General features: G+C 38.5%; 1 protein-coding gene across 11 annotated transcripts in view; it reads right to left on the bottom strand.

The window, feature by feature from the left end:
* Window positions 1–26,114, bottom strand: part of SYNE1 (spectrin repeat containing nuclear envelope protein 1) — a 556,892-nt gene that overhangs the window by 320,369 nt on the left and 210,409 nt on the right. For all 11 annotated transcript variants that reach the window (XR_010323142.1, XM_064292282.1, XM_064292277.1 and 8 more), the window contains exons 22-34: window positions 25,824–25,988; window positions 23,333–23,467; window positions 21,553–21,711; window positions 21,130–21,338; window positions 20,188–20,296; window positions 18,175–18,339; window positions 14,824–14,991; window positions 12,449–12,619; window positions 11,504–11,644; window positions 7,531–7,691; window positions 5,398–5,548; window positions 1,973–2,200; window positions 1,478–1,582 (exon numbers count right to left, since the gene is read on the bottom strand). Coding sequence is in view for 10 of the 11 variants with exons in the window: in XM_064292282.1 (XP_064148352.1) it covers window positions 1,478–1,582; window positions 1,973–2,200; window positions 5,398–5,548; window positions 7,531–7,691; window positions 11,504–11,644; window positions 12,449–12,619; window positions 14,824–14,991; window positions 18,175–18,339; window positions 20,188–20,296; window positions 21,130–21,338; window positions 21,553–21,711; window positions 23,333–23,467; window positions 25,824–25,988 (2,067 nt within the window). In the remaining variant the exon portion in view is untranslated. The remainder of the gene's footprint in view (window positions 1–1,477; window positions 1,583–1,972; window positions 2,201–5,397; window positions 5,549–7,530; window positions 7,692–11,503; window positions 11,645–12,448; window positions 12,620–14,823; window positions 14,992–18,174; window positions 18,340–20,187; window positions 20,297–21,129; window positions 21,339–21,552; window positions 21,712–23,332; window positions 23,468–25,823; window positions 25,989–26,114) is intronic.

Consider the following 26,114-nt stretch of genomic DNA (forward strand, 5'->3'; position numbering starts at 1 on the left):
CTCTATAGAAATATATGTAAAGGATTATAGCTGCTATCAGGAATCAGAGATAATAATAAGTGAGCTGTAGTATGGGGCAGGTACTGTATTAAAAAAAAAAAACACGTATTTACTCAGTTAATCATCATAAGGAAACTAAGAGGCATTTCTTTTCATTGTGCCCATTTTACAGATGGAAACCCTGGTGGCGTAGTGGTTAAGTGCTATAGCTGCTAAACAAAAGGTCGGCAGTTCAAATCCACCAGATGCTCCTTGGAAACTCTATGGGGTGGTTCTACTCTGTCCTATAGGGTCACTATGAGTCAGAATCAACTCGACAGCAACAGGTTATTTTACAGATTAGAAAATCAAGGCAGAAAAACATAACTTGCTTTAGGAAGTCTAAATATTAAAAAAAAGAGAGAGAATATTATGCTTTCTGGTGCTGAATTGGGGTCCTTGGTTGGTACAGTTAAGCCCTTGACTACTAGCCAAAAGGTTAGTGGCTCAAACCCACCCGGAGGCACTTTGGAAGAAAGGCCTGGTGATCTGCTTCCAAAAGGTCACAGTCTTGGAAACCCTGTGGAGATCGGTTCTATTCTGCACATTGGGTCGCCGTGAGTCAGAACCAACTCAACAGCAATGGGTTATGGTACTGACGTAGTAACTTAGCTGTCTATTTTAAGATAATTTCATCAAATTCAATTTTCTACTTTTCCTCATTTTTTTGTATTTCTTAAAAAATTATATAAGTAATGCAAGAATGCATCCTCAGAATAAAAGATTCAAAGAATTTAAATCCCACTACCCTTCCCAGAAGTGCCTCTGTCAACCATTTGGTGTCTAAGCTGCAGTCCTTTTTCAGTATTTACATCTATTTATGCACATGTGTGCACATGAAATAGATTAATATACTTATAAATTAATAGTCAAGGCCTGTCTCTACTTAGTATACCTTTGTGCGTGATTCTCCCCACTTTGCTCCCTCCCTGAATTCTGCTGGAAGCACCCGTTTGCTGCTTTGCAGATGGTCTCTCAGTGGTCACCAGCTCAGGGATCAGACCAAAAGAGCCAGCCACTATATCAGGCCAGTGATGACATCGTTTTTGCACATCTGAGTGTCATGGGTTAAAATCTGAAATCTGCTACACACCTGTCTTTCTTTTCGCGCATATTTAATTTTTTAAAGTTCATTCCAGAGAAAACAGAATAGGTTTATTAAAACCGTACTCTGAAAATGTCACATGCTCAAATTAAAAGAAACATTTTAGATTTAAGTGTTCATTTAACTTAAAATGTGGATGCAAACTCACCGGCATACTTATATTTTCTTGTGTTATATGAGGTGAACACATTTGAAATATAGAATTCTTCAGCTAACACAAAAATCTTTCTTATCTTAGTTCTCACAAAATGATTTACTATGCTCTCTTTTCAAGCAGTCATTAGCCAATACCCGAGTTGATTAGTCAATAGAAATGTTGACGTATGCTCTCACCATATGCTCCTGGAGAACTTTGTACGTTTCTGCAGCGGAAGAACATGGTTTAACTAGATCAGGGTCAGCAAGTTTATCCGCAAATTCAGACACAGACTGCTGCATCTAAAACAACGGGAAAATATAAAAATCATCGTGGGAAAAAATAAATCAAGTCAAAAAATATTGGGGAAGCCGTCTGACACTTTTTTTTTTTTTTTTTTTTTGGCTCACTGTCAATGTGTGATAAGATTTTTTTTTTAATCTAAAATCAGTGTCTCCCATTATCTGAAAGGAATGTGATGAAGTCTGAATGGCCCTCCGAACACAATACTCTTGTATTCCTTCAAGTAAGATTCCATATAAATAATTATAAACTTAGTTATCACTGACAATTTGGCTGATTAGTAATAAATTGTGTCTTTTCCTTATTCAAGTTCTCCTGGACTATTGATTGCATTTTACTATAAATACAATGTGAAATAGATAATTCGGCATGCAGGAACTAATTCCTACCTTTCTAAGGTTCTCTTCGAACTTTTGCTCTTGAGACAAACGTCCCAGGATTGTTGCCTCCAGGCACCGTGCGTGTTCTCGGAGTTCTTCCCAGTATCTTCTTACTTGTGTCAACTTGGCTTTGATTCGGGCAGATTCTCCGGTGGTAACAAACTGAGCAAAAGACTGCGCTTCTTCTTCTAATCCTGTAATGTTGCTGATCTTACTTTCTATTTCCTGAATTGTGACCTAATATTTAAGACAAGAAAAATAACAATGCCGGCTTAGCAAGCCCGCCTTTCTGACATGGTATATGTATCTGTACAGAAGGAACATCAGAAAATCTTTCTGTAACTGATATTTCAATCTATTTGGACCATTAGAAAGTGGCTATAAAAAAACACCATGTTTTTTTGGCCTCATTTATAAAGAACAGACATGCAGACAATGTCTGCAAAATACAGGTGGATGGTGGTCATGCTAGTCGGCTAGAAAAGGAAGAGAAATAATGGCTCCTGCTTGCAGTGAAGTAAGCAGGGACAAAGTGCCTAGAACTTTCATTGTAGGTCCAATGATACAGAGAATTACCTGTTTACCCTACCCGTCGAGCATTTTATCGACTCATCTGCAGAAGCAGTGTGCTCCAATAACTAACAGGAATGCTAATGCTCACATTTACTTAATTTTTCCAGAATGTAGTTGAATATTTCACCTTTTATGAAACTAAAACATGTTTTTTGATTCCACGCCTAGCTAAAACTGATCTTTTCAAATCTATCATCTATTCTTTATGCCAGTGGTTTCCAAATTTAAAACATATCAGAATCCCCTGGCCCCCATCCCCAGGGACTCAGGTTCAGTTAAGTCTGGGAGGGGTCTAAGAATTTTCATTGCTAATGAATCCCCAGGTGACACTGATGCTGGTGGTCCAGGGATCCCACTTTATGAATTGCTGTTATCGTTCATTAGCTTATGTACTCTATAGTAAAAAGGCTATACACTATACTTTCCATCTGGGGCACAGAGGCCATACTACATATTAACTGATACATGGAAACCACCGATCGCCATGAAGGGTGTGTGTGCATGAGTGCACAGGAGGGGTCTGTCATAAATAAAGAACCTCATTTATGCATAAGAGAATGAAAATTATTCTTCTGGAAAAAGGGTCCAAAACCATTCAATCAAATTGGAACTAAAAATTCAGACAAATATCAGTCTGAAATAATTTAAATGGAAAATACCCTTATCTCAAACAGAAAAAAAAAAAAGAATGTGACCATTGCCTGGATGAGCCAGGGTAGTCGGAAATAACCTGTCTAGATGAGTCGATCAGAAATGACTTATATCAGCTAAGTGCCACATATGTGTCACTTACGTATTTTTATTTTTCGTAGGCATGACCACAGTAGTCTATCTGGTAAATGTTTGTTGTTTGAGGATTTACTCCATCTTTCATTGTATTGCTATGTTTCAAGGTCTTTGTTTTTCAAAAAAAATTATTCATAAATTTGACAAATACATATTGAGTGTCTACTATGTGTCAAGAATTGTTTTAGGTGTTTCTTTCTTTTTTTTTTTTTTTAATACATCAGTGATACAATCTTGGCTAAGAACAAAGTTCTTAGTTCTCAGAGTAATGCATGTCACCAACAAACTCATAAAAGCAAAATATAAAATTATATTGTTGGGTTGTGGCAAAAAAAAAAAAATGTGGACTATGAACCCTGTATATGTTCTAGAAATTACCAATGAGGCATAAGAAACCAGCCAACTGGGAATAACATATAAGAAAGAACTGGGGCTGATGTAACTGCAGCCAACAAGGATGAAGAACAAGAATCGGGCTTCGAGTTCTTATCTTCACAAAAGCTAAATGCTTCATTAATTTTAATCCTAAAGGGTGTTTTCAAGTGAAAACACTATCATAACAAGTGTTAACATATTTTTAATATTTCCTACAACAGACTCTTCTGTTTGAAAACAGAATATGAACTTAAAAGACCAAATTCCACACTACAATGTAGTCTACTCTCTTTGCCTATTTCTAGGCAACACTTTTTTCCTAGTATTCATATTCATTTTACACACTTTAGATAGTTTTCAAAATGGCATATCAGACATATTAAGATGTATTTCTCATCTTCTGGCATGGAAATGCATAGTTCAATGTTTGCATATTTAAAGGTAAATGTATAATTTTTTTCCCTTGAGAGTAACAATGAGGTGGCATTTGGTCATTGGCAACGTTTGGAAGTGCTGGAATGTAGTTTAAAATAACAGTAAATAAATTACAAAAAGGCTAAAAAGTGCTTGTTAAATTTCAAAAAAGGGAAATTTTGAGGAAAACAAATTTTAATCTGCTATTTATTTGTCTTCTTAGAGTTTAGTAAAAATAATTAAATGGCAACTTTTAAAAATATTTAAAGATTACAAACATCTCATTATTATTCTTTAATGGGTCTGCATCTATTCTTCCTAGTATATAATGGAAAACACAAGCAGACTCCATATTCCAGACTGCCTGGATTCTTGATTGCGCAAGATGTGGGATGAGCCAGGAGAATCTGAACAGCGTCTAATCTTGTCTATAAAGCATTTCATCCTCCCACCAGGCACATGGTGATAGCTTGTTCTGAGTCATAATGTGAAATGTTCCCTCACCTTGGTATTTATCTTACTATATTTAATCGAATGAAATGGCAGAGGGTTTTCCCATCCCAAAGAAAATGAACCGTGTTAGAAAAAGAAGTGGTTGAAATTTGAAAATGTGCCATGTTAGAAATGTATAAGAGATAAAGAAAGATGAACACAGAGCCCATATCTTTCAGCCACATATTTGTACACTGTTTGAATGAAGTGGGTGGTTCAGAGTCTACTCATGTGGCTATTTTAGAGATGAAAGACCTAAAATATCAGAGCATCTCAGTAGTCCATGTCCAAGGGCATCATAAATGAAAACATTAGAGCGAATGTCTGATTGCTTGATCTAAGGAAAATAATTTCTTGAACTCCTCCTTGTGGTTGATTAGGGTAAATACTACCAACGCTTGAGCTAGACATTTGGAATGGTTCTTAAAAGCGTATAGCTATATAAATGATGAATACATTTCATGTCGTATCAATGAATCAACAGAGCACTCCAGTGGGGTGAGTTGAAAGTCAAGGAAAAGAATAATGTAACCATAAAAATATTTTAATGATATTGCACACAATACTGACTTTGAATGCATAAGTCAGACAATATTGATACATAATTCCATCTGTAAAGTATTGCCCGGTATCCATCGAGACCTCTTAGCTCAGTATTTTGTGTGAATTTAATTTTAGTAGTGTCACATATCACCCAAAGATTTGTCCTGGGCCCAAAGAGCATTTGATGAAAGGTAAGAATGGAGTCCTTAAAAGCTATTCATCACCATAAATGTAACACGTGAGCAGATCACCTTAATCTGGCCGATTTGCACATCCAAGGCCGATGAGAGACTTTCCAAGGCACTGAGTTCTTTCTCTTTCTCAGTTATCCAGATGGACAGGGTCTCAAAATTACTGCCAAAATGATCCCACTTGCTTTTCACCATTTCCATGGTTTTAATACTAAAATTAACCAAATTAAGTAAACAAAATGCAGTAATTTAATAGAGAGTAACAATAGAGTATTCTTTCAATCACTGAGTGAAATAGCTTGCGAAGACATTTGTGACCACCTCAAGGTGGAACCTACTGGAACAGAAAATAGAAAATGCACATTTGATCTTAGTAGTCTTTCAGGCCTCAAGTCTTCCTAGCTCCCCTGAGAATGAACATTTAATGGGGTAGCGTCTATGATATGCTAGGAACGGAACTTGTTTAGAACAAAATATTGCTGGGTCCAGAGGGGTGAAGTCCAGGTATGATCTAGTTAAACTCTGCACATGACCTACAGTGCCAGGACTGACTAGAATAAACTGTACCACAATAGACTCCAGTGCACACGGTTTTTAGGGGTCCTATTTTCACAGACACGTATCTTCTTGCTCTTAAAGGAGAGACATGGCAGCGATGCTTGATGCCAAAGATCTTTATAAAAGACAGACCTTTTGGCTGGGATATCAGACTGCCATGCGGGAACTCTTCCATCCTTAGAGTTAAGCCTGTAACTTCTAACTGGTAGTGATTTCAGCTATTCTTGGATGTCTGTGCTGTCCTGACTCTAAAAGGCTTTTATAACTTCCTGTACAAGAGCAACCTGACTGCTTTTAGACAACTTGGGCTTTATTTAGGGCTTTATTGGTAATAAACTTAATGAACCAACTTGAAATATAGATTTCTAGTTTGTAGTAACTACGCATATATAATCAGGTGAATATGGCTTATACTTTAGGAAGTGACTGAGAAACTAACAGTATGTCATTTAACTGAGAAGTCCTTGGGTTTAAAAAAGAAATGGAGGATGGGGGATAAGAAGGCCACTGTTTACCAAAAGGCACTTGAAGACATCACAAAGAGTGCAGCAACATCATTGATTGTCAAATTAAATAGTATTACAGTCTCAAATTTATACCCTGGACGTGCCTAATGCTCTCGCAGTGCAAGTAACGTGAACTATGTAACATTACAAGTTTTTAAATGAAATAAGGATTCAAATGGATATTGCTAATAAAAGTGGCTTCCTTTCTAATAAACTCAAAGTGTTATTATTTGTGTAACTTGATGAAGAACATTTAATATAAAACCCTCCAAGTTTCAAGTCATACCTCATTATAAATAAAGTATCAAATTTTAGGGACACGTAAACCGCTGATTTAAATTGTTGACAGCATTAAAAACGAATTTTACGTTTTAAAATCCATCTTAGAAATGATGTCCTACGGCTTAAGAATCATATGCTGTTGTGGGTTGGTGACTTGCCATTATTTAAACAAAATAACCTTTTAAGATAGAAATGTTTAGCCATCTTAGTTCAAAGAACATTTGCCACATCCTCAAACGTTTATTCCCTCCAAATTCTTTTCGTGTATACTGTATATATAACAGGATAGCCGTAGGCCAAACCATTCATCCTTTCTTTTTAGATAAACAAACATTAAAAGTTTAAAAATAGAAATTTGAAGATAATTTCTGGAAAAAAGCATAACCATCTGTGGCAATTTGGATTTTGAGGCACTACAGACAAGTTCCATGAGTTTCTTTGGGTTGGGGACATTTGGTCTACGTGATATGTATTTAGGCCTAGAATCTACACCAATGAACTATCTCCGCTTCCCTGTACCTGGTGACAACCAAATAAAGCAGTTAAAAGTTATTTTAAATATTGGTTCTTTGAGATTCTCTCTACAACATACAAAGGCCACAGACTGTAATAGATATGGCTTTCTCATGAACAGAATCAATTTAAGATGCAAAAACCACATCCCTTGCATTTTGTTGTTTTCCATATCGGTGATACTTTCTTTGGAATTATGAGTTGCTTCCTCAAAACATGCTGAAATACACAGACACTTTGAGAATTTGAAAGAAAGTTTTGAATACAATATCCAAGAAAGATTGTATTTAACTTTATCTCAGAGAAGAAAGTTTAGGACTGGTCAAGCACATACTCTTCTTCAAGTGTGTCTTCTAATTTTTTGACTTGGTCTTTGATTGACTTGGCCTGCTTTTGAAGTAACTGCTCATTCTTGGGTCCAAGCGGTATTTCTGAGGCTTCCTTCACAAGGTTCTCGGCCTGAACTGCAATGCCTTCTGTCCGCTTAGAAAACTCCTAGAAAAAGACATCAAAATTGTCACAAGGGCATTTTATATTAATCTGTCCTCAAAGGAATGGCAGATATTTTACAGACTCCTCCAGGACGGACAGATAGATGGATGGATGGATGGATTCTGTTATGTACGGGTTTTAAACTACTCTTGACCAATAAAACTGACTTATTTTCATCCTGGCCAAAGTGGATATTTGGTTAAATTATTTTCATTTCACCAGCTATTTACTGTATTTTTATGCAAATAACATGCCCCTTTATGTTTGTTTGACAATCGTGCCCTCTCCCCAAGAGGTATTTTCAAAAGTGTGCTATGATAATTTTTACAGTACTAGGTAAAAATAAAATCGGCATCAATAAAACAAGGGGAGGGTGCAGTTGGCAAGTAAGCGTAGAAGGCGCACACTACCAAAAACTAAAACCAAACCCGTTGCCTTCGAGTCAATTCGGGCTCAGAGCAACACTGCAGGACAGAGTAAAGCTGCCCCACAGGGTTTCCAAGGAGTGCCTGGTGGATTTGAACTGCGGACTTTTGGTTAGTAGCCATAGCTCTTAACCCTTATGCCACCAGGGTTTCCTGAAGGCCCTTGCCATTTGCATAAAAATATGTTACTTGCATAGTTATTCAACAATTCTCACAAAAATGTTCTCTCCATTGTTTCTTGATTGTAGTTTATTGTTTAGGGCTCTGAGCTGAATTACAATTATTCACTCACTCACAATTACGTGATTTTACTATAGGTCAATTCATGAAATGATCACCAGTGACTGATTTTTCAATCACAGAGATAATAGATTTCTAGGCCAGTGAATATAAAGATCTGTTAATTTAACTGAAGAATATCTTAAATTCAGAGAGTAATTGTGACCTTTACTGTAAGGAAACATTTTGTTAACTAGTTCTCAAAAAAGGATATAATAATCTGATCCTAAAGCTGTTCGACCTTTTTTTACTCTATATGCACATACTAGTAGATGGAAAGGAGATACCTTTTGAACCAGTCAAACCTGGACTAGAATCCAGAATCTGCCAATTACTGGTTGTCTGTTTTTGGGCGACTGACAACTTTTCCGTGTCTTTTATGTAAAATCCAGATGGTAACACTTCTCTCATAAGATTACAATTTGCCCTTTATTAGCAATTTCATTTTTAAGTGTTTAAGAATCTGGCAGGTACCTATTACCATTTTTTATGTCCCTCATATAATATGCAGGATAAAATGATTTGTGAAGTTCATATACTGGATTTTCAATAACTATTTGGAAACCCTGGTGGGGTAGTGGTTAAGTGTTACAGCTGCTAACCAAAAGATCGGCAGTTGGAATCCACCAGGCGCTCCTTGGGAACCCTGTGGGGCAGTTCTACTCTGTCCTGTAGGGTTGCTAGGAGTCAGAATTGACTCGACGGCAGTGGGTTTTTATGTAATATATAGAAGCCCTGATGGTGCAAAGGTTAAGCGCTCAGCTGCTAACCGACAGGCTGGTGGTTTGAACCCACCCAGAGGCTCTGCAGGAGAAAGACCTTGCAATCTGATATGGTAAAGTTTATAGCCTAGAAAATCCTCTTAGGTAGTTCTACTCTGTCAAATGGGGTCACTATGAGTCTAAAATCAATGGCACCGAACAACGTATATATTCAATAACAATTTTAATTAAAAAATAAATTTAATATGTATGCGATACTGGTAAACTTTAGCTGTTACCTTACTGCTGTAAGGTAAATATATTGAATATTGCATTAGAACAGGGAAACCCTGAAATAATTTTGAGTTAAGAAAATTAACATAGTGTCTCATTTCTTATCCTATAAGAGGATCTCAAAAGAGATTTAAAATTTGGTCATCAATTTCCCTCTCCTAAATGGGTGACATAAAAATCTGATGTAAGAAATTTTTAAAAGCTCAGATGGCTAACAGCCACCTTTACAGGTTCTCCCAGAGTTTTTACATAATGCCACATGAGATAGAGTTACAGCGTAATACTATTGAATTTTCATATCTTGGAAGAATGCCCTCATAGAAACATCAATGTTACTTCAGAAAAGTACCCTGCAATTTGGGAAAATAAGAATGAGTAAGCACAGCTTTCTTATGATATAGAGATTTATAGTATCCCAAAATATGACATTTGCTAATGTCACCACATTAAATTTTGTGGTTAGAAGCACCTGCTATTACCATACATGAACTTAGGAGTCATTATAGTTTCAATTGTGAAGACTGAATCATGGCGTAATCTGCCAAAATCCCATGAATAGATTCAGAAGTATAAAAAAAAGTGTTTTCCCTCCTAGTATTTCCCTAAAAAAAACCCACATCCAATGAGATCAAGGCAATTCCGACTCATGGCAACCCCATGTGTGTCAGAGTAGAACTGTGCTCTAAAAAATGGCTGATTTTTCAGAAACAGATCACCAGGTTTTTCTTCCAATGCACTTCCAGGTGGGTTCGAACCACCAACCTTTTGGTTAGTAGCCCAGGCCTTAACCAATGGCACCACCCAAGGAGTCCTGGTGTTTCCTAGTACCCAGAAAAAACACGGAGAAAGTAGGATTATGTTTGAAAAGGCTATCGTATACATTTAATCTCAGAGCCTTTTGTGTGAGCTACGTGTGGAGAAAGCACAATGCAGAGGATCTCAAAGAACAGAATGTTGTTACTTCTGTTGGGTGCTGTCAAGTTGATTTTGTCTCACAGCTACCCACATAACAGAGTAGAACTGCCCCCACTGGGTTTTCTTGGCTCTAATCTTTACAGGAGCAGATCGCTGGGTCTTTCTCTGGCAGAGCTGCTGGGTGGGTTTGAACTAGCAACGTTTCGTTTAGCAGCCAAGTGCGTAACCATTGCACCATCAGGGCTCCTAGAGAACAGAATAATATCGATAAAAACAAAATTAAACAAACTAGAATAGCCTTGTAAGCTATATGCCTAAGCCCTAGACCTGTGGGTAGCAGCCGGCTGCATTAGGAAAGAATTGACTCTGGCAGCAGACAGAGGCGCTCTGCCCTTCACTAGTTGTGAGACCTTGAACCACATTAACTCTCTCAACTTTGATTTCCTCATCATTAAAGCCATGCCTTGTTGCAAAGATTAAATATAATACTGCAGTGAACACCCTGCACACACTGGCACACAGAGGGCACTCAAGGGCTAGTTTCCCATTCCTTAGGGCAACCGGGCAAGTGCTACCAACTGGAATGAAGACTTTATGAAAAGTGAGCAAAGGTGTCCAGGAGAATGCTTATTCTAGATCATATGCATCTGTAAGCACGCGATTCTTTCTTAAGAACCTTCAGTGGCTCCCTGTTGCCTAGAGAGTCATGCTTTCGGCTTTCAAGACTCTCTGCGAAGTGGCCCAGCTTTACTCCAGAACGTCATTGCCTTTGATTCTGCTTTACAACACAGAATCCCCACGTTTAGAACTTTCATACCTCGTGTCTTTTTTTGCTCAGGCCATTTCCCCTTCCCAAGAATGCCCTTTCTCTCTCCCAAACTCTACTTTGCTTAGTCTTCTCTGCCCTTTAAGTTTCAGTTCAAAATATCACCTCCAGAAAGATTTTTTAAAAAAATCTGTCCGTGTATTAGGGTACTAATCATTTCCCAATTTCATGAAAACTTTCTCTTAGTTCTTGATTTTTAATTATATAAGTTTCCATCCCCTGGGCAACTAGCACAGGGCTTTGAAAAGAGCGAGCCATCAATAGTAAGTATTGATTAAATGAATAACAATCATGATGAATAGTGGTAATGGAGTAGAATATAGTTTTTCTTCTGAATAATGAGCACCAAGAGGCCAGATGACCTTGTTGATATACCTTTGTCTGTTCCAATTCTGAAGACAAGCTTTCCAAACTGCTAAAGCTCAAGAAGCGTTCGTGACTGGAACCTGTTTGGAAAAGGTATCTGACTACCGTCTCTTTGTTTGTTTCAAATCGCTCCCATTTTCTTAATGTAACCTACATTTGAAAAAAATAACATATCCGGTTACAAATTATCAAAGGGTGTCACGAAATAGTGTCACATTTTCATTCATTTCGAAAGCTATGAACCTCCAGTTAATAATTAGCTCTTATTTCATGCAATCACACTTTTTCAAATGTCTTCTAGAAGAATTTCCTTTCTGAGCCTCTGTGTCTTCATTTAAAAACAGAAAGCGTATGGATCATGATCTCTGAGTTCGCCATCGACTGTAATGTCTTCAGACTCTACCAATATTACTAAAAATGTGGATAAGTGGCAAAGAGTGGAAAGGAAGCCTTCTGATCTCTCTCAAAAAAGAAAGGAAGGCAGGCAGTGAGGGAGAGAGGAAGAAAGAAAAGGAAGAGAGCAGGTGGCAACAACTAAAAAGTTTTTTTTTTTTTTTAAGGTAATGTGTTAAGATCACAATAATACATAGAAATGGCTGCTAGACTTCCTGGAAAAGTGGAATGGTATGATGTAAACTTCTGGATTCAGGCAAGTGTGGATTCAAACGCTGGCTCTCTTATTGATCTCTGCAGTGTGACTTTGCGCAAGGGCCTTACATTATTTCTTTTTAAGTGTCCACATTTGCAAAATATGCCAACTACACTACCCATACCCACTCGATAAGCCTGTTGTGATGATTAAAAGGGGCAACTCAGGTCAGTACTTAAGGAATGCCGGAGCATCAGAGGCAGAGACAAAGATTTGCTCCTGCTAGCTTAAGAAGTAAGCCAGAAGCTAGCGAGGCCTCCTTCACCTCGCCGAGGTCCTGGCTCCTACCTGGATACGGCTCCTACCTGGATGCGGCGCTCCTGCTTCTCCCGGCTGTGCTCCACGCTGTCCAGGGTGCCCTGCAGCTGCTGCAGCTCCTCCTGCACTCGGCCCCGCAGCCCCCCTTCTCCTTGCCGTGCCTGCCCAAGCTGCTGCTGCACCTCTCTCTTCTTTGCAGAGATCCGCTTTGTCTTTTGCTGGAAGCATTTAATCAACAGTTGGGTAAAAATGTTATCCCCTAAGCAGCTAAGCAGGGACATAAAAAGTCACACTGGAATGGAGGGACAGGAAGTTGGACCTCATGCTGCGTGGGCTTGAACTGTATCTTAAAGTGAAGATTCTGACTCATGGTAACCCCACGTGTCATAGGGTAGAACTGCTTCATAGGGTTTTCTTGGCTGTAATCTTTATGGAAGCAGATTGCCAGGCCTTTCTTCTGCAGTACCACTGGGTAGGTTTGAACTGCCAATCTTTATGTTAGTAGTAGATAACAAGCTGTTTGTGCCACTCAGGGACCTTGTTAAAACAATAAGGGGCTAATGACACAGTGGTTAAGAGCTAACCAAAAGGTTGGCAGTTCAAATCCACCAGCCGCTTCCTGGAAACCCTACAGGGCAGATCTACTCTGTACTGTAGGGTTGCTATGAGTAGGAATTAACTCAACAGCAACAAGGTTGGTTTTTTGGTTTTATATTAGTCTAAAAAGCCCTGGTGGTACTGTGGTTAAGAACTCAGCTACTAACCAAAGGCAGGCAGTTTGAACCCACTAGCTGCTCCTCAGGAGAAAGATGCAGTAGCCTGCTTCTCTAGAGATTAAAATACCAAACCTGTTGCCACTGAGTCAATTGCGACTTGTAGCGACCCTACAGGACAAAGCAGAACTGTCCCATAGGGTTTCCAAGGAGTGACTGGTGGATTCGAACTGCTGACCTTTTGGTTAGCAGCTGAGCTCTTAACGGCAGTGCCACCAAGCCTCCTCCACAGAGATTACAGCCTTGGAAACCCTATGGGACAGTTCTACCCCATTTTATATGGTCACTATGAGTTAGAATTCACTCGACCGCAATGGGTTTTTTAACTGGTATATTAGTCAAAATGGACATTGTTTATAAATATTTTATGTTTTTAATGGAAAACAAGGTAATTAATTTGGCTTTAGTGTTTTAGTTGTGTACAATTTTAGAGAACATTTAGCATGCTTTGCCAGACTCCAGAGGAATCTGGCAAAACGATCCATTTGACACTCTTCTCCTTAAAGAATCATTTTCTGCCAAGTAACACAGTCCCAACTGCGATTTTTATCAGCTGACATTAAGAGATTTAATCCTGAGTGTGTTCAGAATGAGTAATCTGCTGAGATGTTCTGGGAAGAGTTGTGTTTTAAAGTAAACTTTTTGTCAAAGTATAATATAAATATGGAATGGCACACAAATCTGAAGGGTACAGTTTACGAATTTTCACAAAGTAAACGCGCCCATGTCACCAGGCACCTGGTCCAAGAAATGTGTAAAAAGTTTTAAAATATTAATATAAATAGTGACAATCTTACATTTTCTGACTTAAAGTAAATTAAAACCCAAACAATAATTTTGTACTGACTGAGGACACTGTAACACTAAGCACTAATATTTTATATTCCCAGCATTATAATTATTCTGTAAATCTATAAAGCCTATAGGTGCTCGCTTATACAGAACTATAATGCAACTTCTATTTTTACACATTATTAGATGTAAAATTTGCCAGCATTTTGCCACACATTAAATTGACTAGAATTTTTTAATTAAAATATTTGATTTGAATAATACTTCTATATATACGGAGTTTTATAAGTAACGTATCCCATTTATGCCTACCAGGCTGTCAGGATTTAAGATGATCAAAATTATTTATTATCAATATGTGTACGACATTTTCTTCACTCCCAGTTCTAATATAGCATCAGATAGTATTCTCCTGAAAGGTCTGGTATTTCAAGTAAGAGTTATAATTTCTCAAACTAAGATGTATTCAAAGTTGTAAATTCAAGAGACAGACTTTAACATAATGACAAAAGAATAGTGACCTCAAATATGAAAAAATGCCCATCTTAGGCTTTTCTTCTCTGTATTTAAAAGGACAACTTGGCAAGTTTCACGCAGATTTTCACAGTTCAATCAATTTTCCCTACACAATTTTCTTTGAGCTTTTTGATATCACTGGGTCACTCAGTCTGAGAATTTATTTTGCAAGATCTTCTAAAATATTTAATATTTAACAGAGAGAACAGAAATGCCAAGTTTTTTTTTCAGCCATTTAATTGGGTCTCCCCACCCACCCAGGCAATATACTCTTCATCTCTCTGGATCTGCCAGTAACTAGTAAATTTACATAAGTGCAGTGGGGTAAAGAGCCACTCTACCTGGTGATGAAGGAGTAACTGCTGGGCTTCAAACAGACTTTCAGTGTTCAAGATCTTCTCAGCTTCTTCCTGGACTTCTTTAGAGCCAGAAATTAAATCTTCAAGGGAACTTTTTACTATTTCTTTGTACTGGACACAGTCTCCAAAGTTGTTTAACATCTTTTCAACCTATATTTGCATGAAAAAATATAAATCATATGCTATTTAACGAAGTTCATGTAATCTTAAATATTTAAAGAATATATGCAGTTAAAGTCTGTCTCAACAACTTGAAATATATACACAATCCTCTAACTTTTATTATTTCACAATTTTTTGAGGCTATTTAACCATTAGTCACTTATTGCAAGCCTCATTTGATATGGTTGTCTGTGCCATATATTTTAAAAAAACCAACAACAAAAAATTTGACCTAGCAATAAAGCCAGGATAATGAAAACATATATATTCTTTCTTGGGTCCCTATAATTTCAGTCTCATAACTAAAGCATAATTATAAAAATGCCTTATAAGAAAGTTGAGTTCATCCTACTCAACACAACCAGGAAAAAATATGAGAGCAAAAAGGAAAGAATAAAACAGTATTTGTTAAAATTGCATTTCCCATATTTCTACATAAAGGAATAATATCAGTAATTTCTAATTTTGTGGTTTATTTAGTGGATTCTTTTACTTGTTGTCTTCCTGAATTTGCAGCTTTCTTTTCTGTCCTTTTTCTGATTCCTCTATTTTTGATTCATCAATATCATTTTTTCAACGTCCACTCCCTCCGTCTTCATTAACTTCACCTACATTTTATCATTTGTCTTCAACATAAGCCTTCCAGTTTTTCCTTCTCTTATCCTACTTTTTTTTTCCTTTGACCCTCTTCTGATCTGAATTTATCCAAAGTAACTCAGAGCCTATTGTTCAACAAACAGCGGTAAGTCCCTGTGAAAACCACACTCCAGATCTCAGTAAATCATCTGTTCTGTTGAAAGAAATGACTATTTAGTACATATTGTGAATTTATCCAGACTTTTTTTCTTACAGTGAAAATTTCAAACAGTTTGTGCTCAACGTTAATTTACTACTAAATGGATGTTAATCAAAAGAAGGGGGAGAAAGTGTTAAACTCATCATTTTCCCCCCTCCGTTTTTCTCTCTGCTTTCACTAAGTGAATAAGTAACAAGAAGGATATTAAGATAAATTATGTAAAGTTTAAGATAGATGCGTGTGCAAAGAAGTGACATCTGTATAAACATTTGTTGTAAGGAGACTCTTGCTACAAGCCCTATGGACGGCGCCATGAGTACTTGGAAGACCAAGCAAATGGCTTTGGTTAAATGTAGAGACACTAATGACTTACAATTTTAAAGGCATCCAAAATAATTTATGTGGGACAAAATATTTTATAAATTTATCCACCAGCGTAACTCAAACTATTTCTTAGGTCTTGCACCGAAGATCACCTGAATATGTGTTAACTTTTAAATCATTACTTGACTTGACCAAGTGAAAAGTTGTTATTGTTGTTGTTAGATGCCATCGAGTAAGTTCTGACTCACTGAGACTCTATGTACAACAGAACGAAACATTGCCCAGTCATGTGCCACCCTCACAATTGTTGCAGCCACCGTGTCAGTGCATCTCATTGAGCGTCTTCCTCTTTTTTGCTGACCATCTACTTTACGAAGTATGATGTCCTTCTCCAGGAACTGGTCCCTCCTGATAACACGTCCAAAGTACCTGAGATGAAGTCTCACGTCCTTGCTTCTAAGGAACGTTCTGGTTATACCTCTTCCAAGACATATTTGTTCGTTCTGGCAGTCCATGGTATTTTCAATATTCTTCGCCAACACTATAATTCAAAGGCATCAAATCTTCTTTGGTCTTCCTTATTCATTGTCCAGCTTTCACATGTATATGAGGTGACTGAAAATACCATGGCTTGGGTCAGGCGCACCTTAGTCTTCAAGGTGACATCTCTGCTTTTTAACACTTTAAAGAGGTCTTCTGTAGCAGATTTGCCCAATGCAATACACAGTTTGATTTTTTGTCTGTTGCTTCCATGGGCATTGATTGTGGATCCAAGTAAAATGAAATCCTTGACAACTTCAATATTTTGTAAAAAGTAGCAAAGAATTGAGGGGAGAAATCCCAGAGTTCCATTTAAAGTATGCTGGTGGCAGCTAACTAACTTTCACCATTGTTATGGAAGAAGGATGACCAAAGGCCTGAAGTCGCCTATGTTTCAAAATTTGATTAATCATACTACTATTTTCAATTTGTCAGAAAGTCTTAAGAAAATTGTAATTTACATATTGAAATTAACATATCAAAATAAAATCACAAGTAGGTCAGAGTTATTTTGGCATATGTAAATTCACCACCAGATTCTCAACCAGATCCCCACGGATTATAAAAGCATAAAGGGTTAAATGACAATCAAGTTGTTAAGTCAGGGAGATCTGTAGAGAATTCAAACTCTTCAGAATCAGAGAGCTTTGTGGACATTGTGTAGTCAGTCATCCAATAGATCCTTTATTCCATGCAAGTTTATACTTAAATGATTTCAAGAAATACTAGTATCTATTCCAGTTTCTATTCTTAAATTATCTTCCACACACTAATGTATTAGACTTGTGCAACAACCTGGCCAGTAAAAATATTCTCACTGAGGGCAGAAGGATGGTGAATAAAGTAGATGGGATTGTGTATTTTAATCTATAAGAAAATACATAGATACATGTTGAAATGTGTATCAAGAAGTTTAAACTGAATGGATCTTATCTAAAAGAGACTTTTACTGACCAGCTGACTAAACCTGGATACTTTATTATTACTGGCTACCAGTTTTGAGCATTTACTCAGGCACTGTATTGTGTTTTAAATACATTATTGCATCCTTGACACAGTCTTTGGAGTATTTTTAATCCTATTTTACAAGTGAGGAAACCAAGGCCCGGAGATGTAAAGTGACAAGCTTAAGGTCACACAGGAAATGGGTTATCAGAGTTACATCCAACCCTGGTTTGTCTTACACTCTAGCCTGTGTTCTTAGCCTCTATGATATACCTTAAACTTACTGTGAAATAAAAATACTTTTAGTGAGAGTAAAATTACCGTTTTGCTAAGCGTTTTACTTTAAAAAAAAAAAAGATATGTATTATTAACCTGAATTAGCATATCCAATGTGGCAGAGACCATAATTTAATCTTCCTTTCATCTTCTCCATCAATCTTCATATAAATATCATAACTAGTCCCTCTCAATTAGTTTCTTTGTAAAAGTACTTGTTAAACCATAACCAAAATAACCTAGATTCCTCACCCAGAACTATCTGTTTAGAGTATAAGTGAATGACGTACCTCTGACAACAAAGCTACCAGAGCCTTGAAGCCATTAGATAATTTAGCCAGCTCATCTCCTTGCTTTTGGGCTTCCTTCTCAGAAGAAACTTCAATTAAAATTTTAAGCCTGGATTTCAGCCAGCTAAGAGTCTCTCCTTTTTCCGTAACACCACTTCTGATCTCCTGGAAAACATGAAAGAACATTTTCAACGAAAAAAAAACTACAGTTGTGAATGGTAGCTTTCCAGCATGAAAGGACTTAACGTAAGAAGGTTTGCAAGGTGGAGGTAAGAGAAGCAGACATTCGTCACCCGCTGAGTGCTCGCTTACTTCACTTTTGTACACATCTTTACCAGAAGTCTACAGGCGCTAGAAAGAGATGTCTCCCCCACTCCAACAGCTGATGTAGAAAATCAACACCGTCTATATAAAAAAAAACTACCTTCACAATTGTATGGTTAGATATTTACAGATACTCCCCTTCTCTTTTAAAAGGTTGCTTCCAAAAGTACTGTAGAAGAATATGAGATATGAAAATTAGGAATTATAAACTGTAATAATAAATCTCACTTTCTGTGAGCTGGAAGTAACATGGTATATCTTAAAAAAGAATAAAAGAATCTTTTTTGTTAGTTAGGTAATTTCTTTTACAGAAGAGTTTTCTCATTAAATATTGTTATGGATGCTTCACAAAGGTATTTTAATTTCGTTAGCTTACAATGTCTGTCATACTTAGGATAGCTTTTAGAGATTGGCACCGCAGATATTAAGATGCACAAACAGGACAGCAGCTCTTACCCAGGAAGGGAGGGTTTACCCACCAACACAAAGCCAGAAAGGCTCCAGGTCTCAGGCCTCGCAGGCCTGGAATGGAGGGAATCACCCGCCACTGGGGCAGTTCTCACCCTCCTACAGCAGCTCAGAGGTAGCAGACTGGCAATGGTCTCAAACCACAAGTGTTGGTACGGAGGCTGTTACAAGACAAAGGCAGTGGAAAACAGTGGTTTCCGGAAGCAGTTACTATTTTCATTCTAAGATCTGAGTATTTTTTGTACTATAACAACTGACAGCAAATATAAATATTCTCCTATAGTATACCACTATATTATGGAACCAAACCAGTTGTCATTGTGTCAGTCCAGACTCATAGCCACCCCATGTGTTTCAGAGTAGATAAGCTCCATGGGGTTTCCAATGGCTGATTTTTTTCAGAAGTAGATTGCCAGGTCTTTCTTCCAAGGTGCCTCTGGGTGGATTCAAATTTCCAACCTTTCAAACAGCAGCCAGGTGTGCTAACAGTTTGCACCACCCAAGGAATACCTCTAGAACTGGGGGCGGGGGGGGTGTTATATAATTTAATAGAAAAAAACCTGGACCTCAGAAGATAGCAGAAAAGAAATATATTCTCATTAACTGCAACTACGTGACTTGCGGGAGAGAAAACATGCTGAAAGAGAGAACATTTTCATAATAGTGTGCCAGTACACTAGTCTAGAAAACTCAGAGTCAATAAAAAGGGAGAGGGTTTTTATATACCACTCACAGAATGCAAACTGGTTCGGGCCCAGGCTCTGTTAGCCTGGCTGCATTTATCAGGCTGCACCCCGGCTGAACTTGACATAGAAAAGAGGCTTGGAGACCTTGCCCAACTCCCTGACTCTTCTGTGACCTGACTTTTGAAGGACTGAACATTTATTGTATAAAAACCTAGTCTTCTTGTTTTCTCTGGCAATTCTTAAACCTCTGCTGTGTTATACGCCCACGCATGCAATTTTCCTCTCAGGATTCCCCATTAGCTCAAGGTGTCTCAGAGGCACCATGAACATGGCTCAATCTCAAAGCTACTAACAATTCAATAGGGGGGAAAAAAAAAACACAGTTCTCCACAGTATGAGGAGACTTATTTTTAAGACTGTTTTCAGGACCTTATTTTTTTTCAAGAAAGACAAACAGACAAGAGTTAGACTGTATTTCATTACCTTTTAATTACTGAAAAATTTCTAGTAACACAAAAATGGTCCCAGAACCCACCTCTACAACGCGTTTGACCTCTCCATGGTTGGCAGTATCGATGGGCCCATCCTTAATCTCCTTCAACTGGGTCTCCTTTGCAGCTATCCAAGAGGAAAACGCAGAAAATCTGAAATAACACAGGTTTCTTCTTAAAGGGAGAGCATATCGGGATGGTTAAAATACATATTGTATTCTGAATTCACTCAGGAAATTTAACAATGAAATGATTATCAAGTTGATTAACAAATTTTCCAGAAACTGGCCCTTAACCATGGAGCTCAGGGCAGGGGTGGCCACTGCTTTGCTCAGTTGCTTGGAGGGAAGAGAAAGAAGTGTGGGCAGAGAGTGCTCAGTGGAGGAAGAGATGTGTCCTAGGGCTTGACCTGCCCGAGCCTCTGGGCATAAGGAAGGTATCGCTTGAGTTCAGCCTCACATGTCCCCACCAAGGTGAAGCACTAGCCCAAAAATGCAGAAGCCCCCTCTCCAGGGATCTGAGAAATCAAGGAGAAAGGATTAGCCCCAATTCTGCCTCAAAGAGAGAATATCTGGGTCCTCTGGAAATAAAGTGCTTCACCCTGTTTCCGACTGAAAACCGATCTCCTTTACTGAATGAAGTATTTTTGTATAAGACCATGGGCAAGACTGTACAGTCAGGTTTTCTTTATTGTGTACGATGAAACGAGTATCCCTGGTGGCATGGTGGTTAAGTGCTCCGCTGCTAACCTAAAGGTTGGCAGTTTGAACCCACAGCAGCTCTATGGGAGACAAGACTGCTTCTGTAAAGAGGTAAACTGCTTCTGTAAAGATTATGGCCTTGGAAACCGTATGGGGTAGTTCTACCTCATCCTAGAGGGTCACTATAAGTTGGAACCGACTCAACAGCACACAACAACAATGATATCTGAATGGACAGAATTCAGATAAATTCTTCTGCCACTCCAGAAGCAATGCTGAGGCTACCTGCTGGTGTAATCCTTCCATTTGTCTGGGTTCTCCATGAGCTTCTCGTAGGTGCTGTTGATGGCCGCTCTCAGCTCTCTGAGTGCTGTGTGGCACGTCTCGGGCGTGTTCCTCCCTGGGTCCCGTGCGGGCAGCTTCAGACACAGTTCTTCAATGAGCTGTAACCTTTTCTCACCGAGATGATGAGGGCCTTTGTCACTGAAGAAAATCTGATGTGCAATAAACATTTTTTATAATCCCTGTGAGAAGCTGTACAGTGTGCTCACATTTTCACAGAAAAACCCAAGGAAGAGTCCCATTTAGACTATAAATGGAAAGAAATTAATCTACTTCATGGTTTCACACCCAAACCAAATTAACAGCTCTTGCTTTGAAATAACAGCACGACTTTATGTGGCTCTCTGCTTGGGGGAGGTGACGTACCCTATGCTCTTTAATCATCTTCTCACTGCCTTCCTGGGGCACCAGCTTGGTCTCTCGATCCAGCTCAGTTCTGCATTCTTCCACAGAAGCCAAGAATCTCTTTTTCTCCACATCAATCTTCAGATGAAGCAAATGATATGGGGCTTCTGCTTGAAGATCCTACATCCCACAGGAAGGGACAGAAAAATGTTCCTGGTTATGTACATTTTCAATTGAAGTGGCCAAAAAAAAAAAAAGAAAAAAGAAATCCCTCTAGAGCCAATGAGATTCGATCATTTTTGTCTGCACCCAGCCTTTCCACCTGCTGTGGTCAGCTGTTTTCACAATGACCATTCTATTTAATTTCCACAGTCACCCCAGTGATAAACTAAGCTTCAACAACATCTTTAGAAACTTAGTTTTTTTTGTTAAAAATCTTTTTTTTTTTTTTTTAACAGGAGACATTTAAATTTTCATATTCGGCAAGTAAAAACGTATTTCTTTAACTGTGCTTTCCCTCTGGACAGGGCCGATTTTCTCAGCTAGTATTATTGAGATCAAGAAATCCCGAAAGTAACACAACCTGATGGAGAGAGTTTTAGTAGCCAGCCTTCCTAACCCCAACAATTCCTTCAGATAATACATATGAAATATGTCACCCCTTATTACCATACTCATTAACCTACTGCTAATCTTCAGAGTCCCCAGGTAGTGCAAATGATAAACATACTTGGCTGCTAATGGCAAGGTTGGAGGTTTGAGTCCACCCAGCGGTGCCTTGGAAGAAAAGTCTGACAATCTACTTGCAAAAAATCAGGCACTGAAAATGCTATGGAGCACAGATCTACTCTGACACACATGGGTTGACTTGAAGGCAACTGGTTTGGGTTTTTGTTTGTTTGTTTGTTTCCAGTAATCTTCCTATAGTCTGGCTCAGGGAAGAACGCCCTCCACAGGGTCTCCACTACAGAGCAACAGCTTCCCTGACACATGGATTCTGAAGCTGGCCTCCATCTGACAGGCCTAGCCTTGTCTCCCATGGTTCTCCCAGAGCACATGGCCCTCGCGTGGGGCTGAGCAGGAGCGGACGCCTGCATCCCTGACTTTCACGCTCCCATGTTTCTCTTTTCTGGCTGCTGTTGCTTCATCCTCCCACCCACCCCTGATGTTTGCTACTTCTTGAAAGTCCTAGCTCAAGACTACTTATTTTATTCACTCTTCTCTGATATCCAAATGGCTCCACCTCCCTCTTCCAAAGCTTTCATAAATATATTATTTTATTTTGGGCTTACCATTATAAACTATACTTTTATTATTCATAACTAATCGTCTCCCCTAATGGACTCTAAGCTCTTAAAGGAAAAGGACTATTTTATGCTCATCATCGAATCCTTAAACAATAAATGTTTTTATTTGTATTTTTAGATCATAATTATCTAAACTTGAGAGTAAACTTCTTGAGGACAGTAACTATTTGTTGATGTTACTGTTGTAATTTCAGTAGTATGCGCAACATAATTTACTCATATGAGGAGCGTTCACTAAATGCTGCCTGTGCCACCCTTTACAAAAAATCAGGAATAAAAAAGTAATCTTAAGCAATATGATAAAATCGATTCCATCAAAAAATAGGAATAACAAAATTCTATCATATTTTATTCAAGTTTTTTTTTTTCCAAATGGGAGAAATAGCAGATAACTTTCTCTTTTACGATTCAACCTCACCACCCTCCTGTTTTCTCCCGCCCTTCATTCATGACACCTAACGTTCTGATGACGTTTTGATGACATCCGGACTCACCTTCCATTGTTTATGGAGCTTTCTAACAGCTTCCTGCAGGCCCTGCTGCTCCTGCTCGGGGAGGATGTCTGTGAGCTCATCACAAGCTTTTAGGAAAGCATTGAGCACCCTCTGATCCAGCTGACTGAAAAACTCCTGAGGTGGAAAGGGAGGAAGGTGGTTAAGAGTGTCCTTGTTAGGTTTGGCAGTTCCTCCAACAGTTAAACAGAGACTTCTCATGTAACCCAGAAATTCCACTTCTAGGCATGTACTCAAAAGGCTTGAAAGCAGGGAGGCAAACAGATACTTGTTCGCTGATATGCCCAGCAGCCCTATTCATAACTGCCAGAAGGTAGAAACAACCCAAGTGTCCATCCGCAGATGAATGGATAAACAAAATGTGGTTCGCACATACAATGGAATATTACTCAGCCATGAAGAGAAATGAAGTTCTGATACATGATACAGCATGGATGAAGCTAGAAGACATCATGCTGAGTGAAATAAGTCAGACACAAAAGGACAAATACTGTACGATCCCAGTTGTATGAAATATCTAGAACAGGCAAATGCATACAGACCAGGTTTATTAGTGGTTACCAAAGGAGAGTGAAAGGAAAAATAGGGAAGTACCACTTAAGGGACACTGACTATCTGTTAAGGGTAGGGACACTGAGTATCTGTTAAGGGTGATGAAAAAACTTGGAAATGGATAGTGGAGATGGTTACACAACATGATGAACGTAATGAATGTCACTGAATTCTACATGTAAAATGGTTGAAATGGCAAACGTTTTGTCATATTAAAAAATAAAATCTCCGGGAAAAAATGTCCCTTGTTGGGCAGAATAAAGTCAGCACCACACACCATACAGGGACTTCATCATCTTTCTAAACAAGGCTCTCCGCCAGCTGCTCTGCTCTTCAGACCTCCTGGGCAACGACTATTTATTTTTCAGAAATGAGTTATAATCATCTGCAGTCATGAGTCAGAATCCATTGCATTTGAAATTCAACTAGTACTTTTTATTTTTTAGGAAAAAAAAAAAATCTCTGCAGTTTTCAAATCTGGTAGAATATTCTGGCAGGTCTGGCTCCATAGTGAAAGAGTTTTAGGTTCCTCTTTGGCAAAGGCCGAGGAGCAGGGCAGAAGCCAGGATGAAGCCTCACCATTCCTCATTCCCTGATTGTAATGTGTCCAAGGTCCTGATGGTTCGTTAGGAGCCCCCTCCACGTCCACACACTTACACACATGAGCACACGCATGCACACATGACCAGGTCTCACACTGTCTCGGGAGTATGTATTCAGAATAATTTTGAAAGACCGGTGATTAAAAACAGAAAGTGACATACTGTGGACGTGCACAGACTGAAGGAATTGTTCTGTGGTCACTGACTGTTATAGATTGAATTGTGTCCCCCAGAGAGATATGTTGAAGTCCTAACTCTGCTACCTATGAACATGACCTTGTTTGGAAATAGGGTCTTTGAAATGCTCTCAGTTAAGTAAACATGAGATCATGCTGGAGTAGGGTGGGTCATAATCAAATCATAGTGATTCCTTATGAAGGAGAAGAGACAGAGACAGAGGGAAGATGGCTGTAAGATGAGTGTTATTCTGCAGGTACATGCCAAGAAATACATGGGGCTACCAGAAGCTAAAAGAAACAAGGAAAGATCTCCTAGGGCCTTTGGAGTGAACATGACCCTGCGACACCCTGACTTCAGACTACTAGCCTCCAGATCTGTAAGACAATAAATTTTTGTTCTTATAAGCCATCTTGTTTGTGGTACTTTGTTACATAGTAGCTTTAGGAGACTAATACATAGGTAATTAACCTTAAGTCCAGTTAGCTGCTTCACAAATACATTGCAATCATCATTTGAGAGTGTGGTTTATGAAACTATGCACTGAAGTTTCAGGAAAAATTACTCAAAACACATGTTCTCAGAGTACTCACCACCTCCACGTACCGCTTCAAATATTACTAGAGTTCCTCCACGCACCGCTTCAAATATTACTGGAGTTCACAACACTCACATAATTTAAATGAGTATGGTAGACACAAAGATGGCTCCCCAACAAGTTATATATCAGCTACCAAGTTTTAAGAGATACAGTATCTATACCACAACATGGTGGTTTATAAAACGAGCATAAAGGGAACTGGCTTAGCCATTCACCTAAAATTATCTTTGATTATTTAAGAATTTCTTAGCTCAAGAACTACTAAGTTGAGGAATCTGAACAGTAAAACCTTTGGACTCTACTACCCTAAAGGCTTAAGAATAGCCAACTAACCAACTGCTTCTGAAGCTCTTTTTCCTCACCATTTCTTTGAGTCTCATACCCCAAAGGTTTCTGCCCTCCTCACTCACCTCTGTCTCTCTGCCCCCCTCTCTCTTTCTCTCTGTTGGTATTAAGTCAAAGTACTCTTTAATTTTTTTTTTTTAAATCCGGATCACCTGTCCATGTCCTCAGGTCAATGCCCCATAGAGGATGAACTCACAGTGTGTCTCCTTAGGAGGTCTTCCGGATCCCCCTTTTCCTCCAGGCCCTCCTGAGCAATCCGCAGCACCTTCTCCAACTCTGCTCGAGACTCCTCAAATTTCTTCATCAAGCGACTATTGGTTTCCACGTGTTTCTTCCAATCTCCCGTTTTCTTTACCATATTCTTGATTTAAAAAAATCATAATATGATGCTGTTTCCTCATTATTGGAAGCATCATTTTGTTAGAGTATTGTATCTTTAAAAATCACTTAAAGGAAGACATGTCATTACGATGGACTCATTAACCCT

Source organism: Loxodonta africana, chromosome 1 (genome assembly GCF_030014295.1).
Source record: "Loxodonta africana isolate mLoxAfr1 chromosome 1, mLoxAfr1.hap2, whole genome shotgun sequence".
Lineage (NCBI taxonomy): Eukaryota > Metazoa > Chordata > Mammalia > Proboscidea > Elephantidae > Loxodonta > Loxodonta africana.